Source organism: Cephus cinctus, unplaced genomic scaffold, assembly GCF_000341935.2.
Source record: "Cephus cinctus unplaced genomic scaffold, Ccin1 Ccin1_scaffold0173, whole genome shotgun sequence".
NCBI classification, from domain to species: Eukaryota; Metazoa; Arthropoda; class Insecta; order Hymenoptera; family Cephidae; genus Cephus; species Cephus cinctus.
The window spans coordinates 359,768-366,827 of NW_014332897.1; the positions used below are offsets into that span (position 1 = coordinate 359,768).

Below are 7,060 nucleotides of genomic sequence, written 5' to 3' on the forward strand. Positions count from 1 at the left end.
GTTTGCACCACACATCCGTAATAAGATGGTCGTGTATACGTGATCGCCAACCAGTGTGAGTCGATCGCATACACACTGGGTGTCCAGCTTGAAATTCGATACCGAATTCACGCAAAAACGCTTCTGATGCTTCCAGTATAAATATCTCCGAGGAACTCTGCTGTTTCGTCAACTCCTTTCTCCAAAAATTTCCCAAATTGCATTGTTATCTATTATCATATTGTAACCTATTACCCTCGCCTCACGCTCACTCGTTATCACACGTTCGCTATCACTGTGACCGTTTCTGATCGTGTCTAATAAGAGTCTTTTGGCAATTTTCCCTTCATCACTCGGGCAACGATTCTTCCAGTAGGGTTGTTCCAGGCATTTCTGGGCCCATCCTGGAATCGTAAGAAGTTCGGGCGTGTCACCCGATGTGTGGCGTGTTGTCGCTCGGGCCAACCCAGACGTAACACGAGACTGGCCATACGAGGCGTCCGGGCCACTTATAATGCCCAGAACCCACTAGCATCACCGTTACTATATCCGCGAGCACCAACGGCAACAGTCAACAGTCAACAGCATCGACAGCATCGACAGCATCGACAGCATCCATACACACGGATTCGAGAATTTAACGACGAAACAAACGAACGCGCGAACGAGGATCTTGTGCTTTTACCAGTCAGTACTTGTTGCTAGGTGCATCAGAGTACGAGAACACAACTCTGCAGTACTCAGGAATGTCACAATATTATTGTGTTATATTATTATAAATGGAACAGTTTATGGGTTCTACCTTCATGTCGAAGAAAGAAACTCCTTCCTTCCCTATAGAAATTCTTGTGTTTTAATCGTCCGCGCTGTATCACTCTACGCTGTTCTACGATAGTAAGGACACTGCTACACAGTAACTTCAAGTTGTTTTACTGACTCCATGGAAACGTGAGTTGAATGAGAACCTTAGTCGATACTTTATCGACCGCATTAACGGAATAGCTTCTACTGATTACTGTAAAATGGTATGTCAGTTCGCAAGAGAAATTTCAATCGATAAAACAGGTACGCTGGAGTGTCGGTATACATTTGAAAGCCTGGTGTTACCGATGGTGCACTTCCATTGAACGCCTGCATACGTGCAATCCGATCTTCTCCTCGTCTTATTAATTATCTGCCGTTTACCTCATCTCTTGCGCGCAAGTTAAAGGGAAAAGATAGTCTTAAGATAGCGTATTTTATCTCACACTGAGAATACTGTTCTGAAACGGGATTAAAAAAATCAAAGACAACGATTTATTGAATAAAAAGTAGTTACGGTAAAATACAAGCGGATTATGGAGTACGTGATTAAAAAAGGAAAGGAAAGATTCCGATGTCAATTGAAGAAGTGAATTGAAAGAACACCGGACAATGTTCAATTGAAGGTATTCTATAAAGGTAGAGTCGTGATCGATAAGTTAGGTTCTGATTTAGGCCTTCCTTTTCGTCCTCTTTGTATTTTTGGTGGTCGGTCCAGCTTTGCCCTTTGCGGACTTCTCAGTCTTCTTCGCATACTTCTCGATTAACGAATCGAAGAAGTTCTCAGCCTGACCAGCGCGTGCTCTGTTACGGTTCTGTATCACTAGGGCTAGATCGTTCTCAACCGAGTTCTCATCCTTTTCTAGCTTCAACATCTTCTCCAGCCTCTCGGCCTCTGCAGCCTCCTTGGCCCACTGTAATTAAACAAATATATATATAAATAGAAATATAGTTTATAAGAAACTTCGAGCCAGAACTTTGTAGGTCAAGCTGAAGAGGCAGCTGCAGCAAATATTTAGAGGCTGCAGAGAGTGCAGAAGAACGCTGGGACACTCAAAGTAACCAAGGGTTACCCGGGTTAGTCAGAGAGCATCCGTACTCTCAGTGAGACCAGTGGCACGCGTTCTTATTTATAAAGGTGATTATGTCCACTTCAGAAGAGAAGCGGAAGCGGCACTGGACTTCTATTTTCGAGGCATGCCATGCGCCTATTCTCAAGATTATTAAACATCACGTAGGTAATCTCGCACGCAAGCCCGTCGACCAAGAGAAATAAACTTTGAACCCGGCCAAAGTTAAAAATAACGAAAGATTATCGAAGCTAAGGTATTTTATGTTGCCAGAATAATTTGGGACGCGGATGAATTTTAAAAGGAATGAAATTCGGAAATAAAATTCCATGAGTAAGACGAGTTGACACGGGGATGCGCCAACAGTTTTCGTATTTCCAGTTTCCAGTATTTATTCATTTTCCAGGGTGTCGAATATTGTGCGCGCTTACGCGTTAAAAAATCTACCACGAGATAGACCGTCCGCTCCTGAGGTTAGACGAGAAACTTCTTCAATCGTCGTAATCGCGTCAATCGTCTTTCTTAGGCGAGAGAGAAATACTTGAAGAATCCGGTAGGAAGTACGCAATACCAAGCAAGAAGGAAAGTCTCTCTCGTTCTAATGCTACGTGAGAGCCCTCCTAGAACAAGAAGGGTTGTTCCATTTTGTGTGCTCGGCCTGCTCCAAAAATCCAATATTCTGCGAAAGTTGCGCGGATTTCGGTATTTATAATTCTGGCAGGTCTCCTAAAAGACGGGCCTAATGTTAGCCATTACATAAGAATCAATGGAATTCCGCGTGCTTGCTTACGTGCTTTTTGCGTGCATATATACACGGTTGCGACACGTGCGAACGATCAGGCGCCCCAACAGTTGTTAAATAAAATTGATGATATCAATTCGATGGCTCTCCTATGATCTTTCCGAGATGAGAGATGGATGATACGTGGAAGATCTTTGCGTCCAAAGAAAGTGTGGTATGCGACGGATTTCTGAGCGTGCCTTTAATCGGTGTTTATCCAAGTCTGCGATATACATTATACAGATATAAACATCTGTCAGCACCGAGGCGCTCGCAGCATCCATTCGGATCGTCAAGACGTCAAGACGCCGCGTTACGCGGAACTGGAAAGGAGTCTCGTCAGGGGGAGTCAATAATCCTCACAGGCCTCTCAATCAGACAATGAAATGCCTTGTCGAGATTGAGCCTTTAGAAGCAACGTGATAGGAAAGATGTAAGTGAGAAGCTTTCTGTAATTCTTGCTGAATAGGCAGACTCATTAGCATGTGGCATTGATCGACAGATGACCTTGGCTCTCTTGAGCTGGAGATGACGTCTGCGAAAGCGCGTAGGGCAGAACTCGAGACAAAGAAAGTGGCTTCCTCTGCGGCTTGCTCCCCGAGCGCCTTGCGTAACTGAGTGATGTTGCACGACGCATCGGCAACTGCAGCTGCTGCTTCGTGTCGGCTGATGCACTTGCGCCAGTCTATGGATTCACAAGCGTTCTTCGAACTTGACTCCGTAAACTTGCCATCGGATTTTCTTCGACGTTTCTTCGACGTTTCTTCGCGTTTCGACGGCTTCGACGGCTTCGACGGCTTCGACGGTTTCGACAGCGCCTTTTATATTTAGCTGTGACCACCGTCACCGGGTGTCACCGGGACAGTATCGAAAGGCCACCATCGCTTACATAATTATGACATAACACCATGACTTTTTTAATTGTTTCATCAGCGTCCAGATACTACGCTGCGTCCTTCGCTACTGGTTAGCATCAATTAGATCTTCGTGATGTTACAGGATCATGTACAGGAGGCTGGCTCGCAATGTCAGCATCGCAAGATTCTGCGATTGAATGAAGAAGTTTTGCAGTAAAACGAAAAAGAATAATAAATAATCCAATGAAGAATAAAGTAAATTACCTAGAAATTCGCATGGGCTTGACCGCCTTCTTCTTCGCTGCGATCCACTTCCTGCTTATTTTTTAAATTCTTTTTTCTTCCGGTCGACCTTAACAAGCCCTTCCGTGATACAGTTTCCACAGCTCGCTCATCTTCTCACGTAATGCAAGAAATGATGCAATCGCATCCAGCGCGATACACTATGTGATTAATTACTTCTATGAGACGTCGTTAAAATATTTATGTTAGTAAAAAGTTAATTAGTGAGTTGCGATGTGTCACAGAGCCTCGATCGTTTTCCAGAAATATGAGCACGACCTTATTGATGTCCTTTCAGACACGAGATATTCAATTCCGAGAAAAACACCGATGGAAGGAAGGAAGAGAGAAAAAAGGAGAGGGAGGGGGGAGAGAGAGTCTTATCGTCACATTCTTCAAGTTTGCACGCTAAGAGGCGTTAGTTCATGAGGTTCGTCTCTACCTCGTCAATATTCCCGTTTATATTAAATGTGTTTGGCCAAAAGCACGTTGCCAATCAGCAGGATGAGAGCGCAGCTCAAAGAGCTAAGCGGCTTCGCCGTTTCGGCTGCTGAATTTGCCGGGCAGGGTGGCAGCGGTTTATCTGTCGTTGTTTCCATTGAACTCGTGGAAACCCACTCCGAAGTTACGTTTCTCTTGTCAGCCTCGCCCTGGCGTGACGTCAAATAATCCACGCTCGTTGGTTTCTCAGTTTCCGTTGATTTCGAATATACGAGTGGCTCACTAGACTCTCGTGATCTCTCTGACGTCGAAATCGTCGAAATCGTCGAAATCGTCGGAAGACTGGTTGACTCTGGAGTACGCGATGTTATTTTGTAGGTTGCATGTATTGGTATCGGTGGTACCGACGATAGGAGCCACGTGGAAGGTGGACTTGTCGCCTCGGTCCTTGCTGCAGGTTCTGTGATCTTTGGAAGTTCATTCATTGGTATTGACGGCGAATTATTGTAGGTTGTGGGCGTCCAGTTGGGAGTTGGATTTTCCGTAACTGTCGGCGTCACGGCTGACACGGGATCCTGAGGAACGTTCTTCCCTTCAGGATCTTTGTCCAAAATAACGTCCAGTTTGGCAAAAAATTTAGAAATCGCACTCGAGCACTGGAAGTCTTTGTTTTCACTGAGGAACATCCTTTTTAGTTGTTGAAGATTAGACATGGCCTCGAAATTCAGGCAGGTCAATTGATTTCCGGAAATCCGAAAGTCTACGAGACTCGGCAAATTTTTATAAACGCCATCTTCGATGGTTTTAATACTGTTGTAGTTGACATCGAGATACGTCAAGTAAGTCAGCCCTTTGAACCACGATGCCTTCACGGTTGTAAGTTCGTTATCGTTCAGACTAAGTTGCTGAAGGTTCTTCAGAGCCCGGAAGGCATCAGGATCGATTTCCTTTATTCCGCAATACGACAGTCTGAGAACACAGAGAGTGTCGCCGAACCGGTTGAACATGTTTCCAGTAATTCGCGGAATCGACATCTCACTTATCCAAATTTGTTCAGCAGTCTGAGGAATTACGTTCATATCGGTGGGGGACCCTCCTGTGCAAGAATATGTCACCATCCCCTTATCATTTACTGGCACGCATACTCCCGCAACATTGGACACGCCCCCGGCCAAAAATATTAGAACTGCAACCAGAGAAATTGCAACCATTTTTGGGCAATTCGAAAATCCTTTTGTCAAGAACGGGAACTCACACTGAAGGCTTCTCAAAATCGCATCCTGTAGTCTCATACGCGCGACAGACAAAATGGCAGGGGGAAACTAACAAGTCGGATAGCGCTCCCACTTTCAGAGAGACAAACCGAAACTAAACAGAGGACTATTTCGCGAATATCGAGTAAGGACCTTTCGGATGAACCATAATACAAGCCGACGAAACCGCTCCAATTGTTTCCGTGGACTGAAGAGTGCTCTTGCGTTACGCGGTTATTTATTTACTAGTGTCCCCTCTCCGCCCGCCGAGCACGACTACGCCGCCGACTACGATCATCAAACGTTACTGACTATACGTAAAAATAGAGAAGCATCAAAATAGCCAAGCGAGAGACCTGTTCTCGTGGAAGATTATAACGAATCAGAGATACGTACTGATTATCCTATTGGTCGAATTAAATATGTAAAGTTAAAAATCTTTAAATATGTACCAAATATTGTAATGTTTGTCAAATCTGTGGGACAGAGTATGAACTGCCTTTACTATTTATATGGTAGTCAAAATATCTAACCTTTCGTTTCCTGCGCTGTTTCTTCTTCTCATTTTCCTTTGTGAATCCTTTGAATTCTGGTACTTCACCTGCAGCTATCAACTTTTGAATGATAGCATGCAGCCTTGGTTCTTCTTCGCAGTTTGTAAAGGGAACGGTTTCCAAGATATAGTCCATATCTCCTTTACCTAAAATAATAAAATCACATAATCTTTGCAAATACAATTAGTTACCAAAAAAACATTGAAGCAAAATAAAGTTTCCTTACTATCCATGTAAGCTCTCTTAAGATCCTTAACTTCAGTCTCAGATCCTTTGTAGTTCTTTTCGTAGTTATTTATATCTTGAACTGTAATTTCTTTAAAGAGAGACCGCCAATAGTCAGCCCAGTTGCGCATGACCAGCTCTTCACTCTCTTCATCGAATTGACCAGATTCATCATAGATTTTGCGTTTATCATTATCACTAAGGATAGAATAAATTCTGCCAAGAACTTTGAATTTTTCAGTAGCTACTGTCTTGATATTTTCCTCTACACGATCTGGATGTACCAACAGGGACAGCTTATGATAAGCTTTTTTTACTGGAATATTAAGATAAATCTCAGTTAATTAACAGAGTCCAAAGAATTAAATTAGAGAAGAGTTTATTGATGAAATAGGTTATGTCAATAACATTAATAAGAATTGAACGTACCATGTTTCTCATTGGCTGTCTTTGGTATCTTCAGCACCTCGTAGAAATCTCGAGCACCAAAGTGCTCCTCACATAAATCTAAGAGACTAGTCATTTTATTATTCTATTGGATGATACGAAAATTTAAAAAAGGCAGCAAAGCTAACGGAATACACGATGCAACAATACGCGGGTAACAGCAGCAGGACCGTCCATGGCTGCGCGGCAACTGTTTGATCGACCGTGGTGTCAACAGCTAGTCGGAAAAGAGGAAACAAATGCAAAAAGTCTTGATTCAATGCGAAAGGCGGTAGAGCCATAAGCGACTTAGTAGGATTAATTGACTATCGATAAATATTAAATTGAAATAATTGCAAGAATGCTATTAACCACTGACATCGATTGTGAG

At 43.4% G+C, this 7,060-nt stretch overlaps 1 protein-coding gene across 4 annotated transcripts; it reads right to left on the reverse strand.

Moving 5' to 3' along the window:
* Positions 1-1,252: 1,252 nt before the first annotated feature.
* LOC107264576 (dnaJ homolog subfamily C member 9) lies at positions 1,253-6,887 on the reverse strand. 4 transcript variants are annotated; one of them, XM_015732980.2, is made up of 4 exons: positions 6,673-6,887; positions 6,245-6,559; positions 5,998-6,164; positions 1,253-1,694 (listed from the first exon to the last, which is right to left on the reverse strand). In XM_015732980.2, the coding sequence occupies exons 1-4, from the start codon at positions 6,764-6,766 to the stop codon at positions 1,452-1,454; spliced, it is 819 nt and encodes a 272-aa protein (XP_015588466.1). In that variant the 5' UTR covers positions 6,767-6,887; the 3' UTR covers positions 1,253-1,451. The 4 variants fall into 4 exon arrangements, 1 of the variants encoding a protein (XP_015588466.1); XR_001536985.2 differs by lacking the exons at positions 5,998-6,164; positions 6,245-6,559; positions 6,673-6,887 and adding exons at positions 3,753-5,397; positions 5,467-5,726; XR_001536984.2 differs by lacking the exons at positions 5,998-6,164; positions 6,245-6,559; positions 6,673-6,887 and adding exons at positions 3,139-3,675; positions 3,753-5,721 and having other exon boundaries at positions 1,563-1,694.
* Positions 6,888-7,060: the final 173 nt, after the last annotated feature.

Excerpts from the sequence above, each read along its gene's own strand:
- LOC107264576 (XM_015732980.2), bottom strand. The coding sequence starts at position 6,766 with ATGACTAGTCTCTTAGATTTATGTGAGGAGCACTTTGGTGCTCGAGAT. Across the intron at positions 6,165-6,244 it reads TAAGAGAGCTTACATGGATA|GTAAAGGAGATATGGACTAT; the intron begins GTAAGGAAACTT and ends TTATTATTTTAG. Across the intron at positions 1,695-5,997 it reads AACAGCGCAGGAAACGAAAG|TGGGCCAAGGAGGCTGCAGA; the intron begins GTTAGATATTTT and ends GTTTAATTACAG.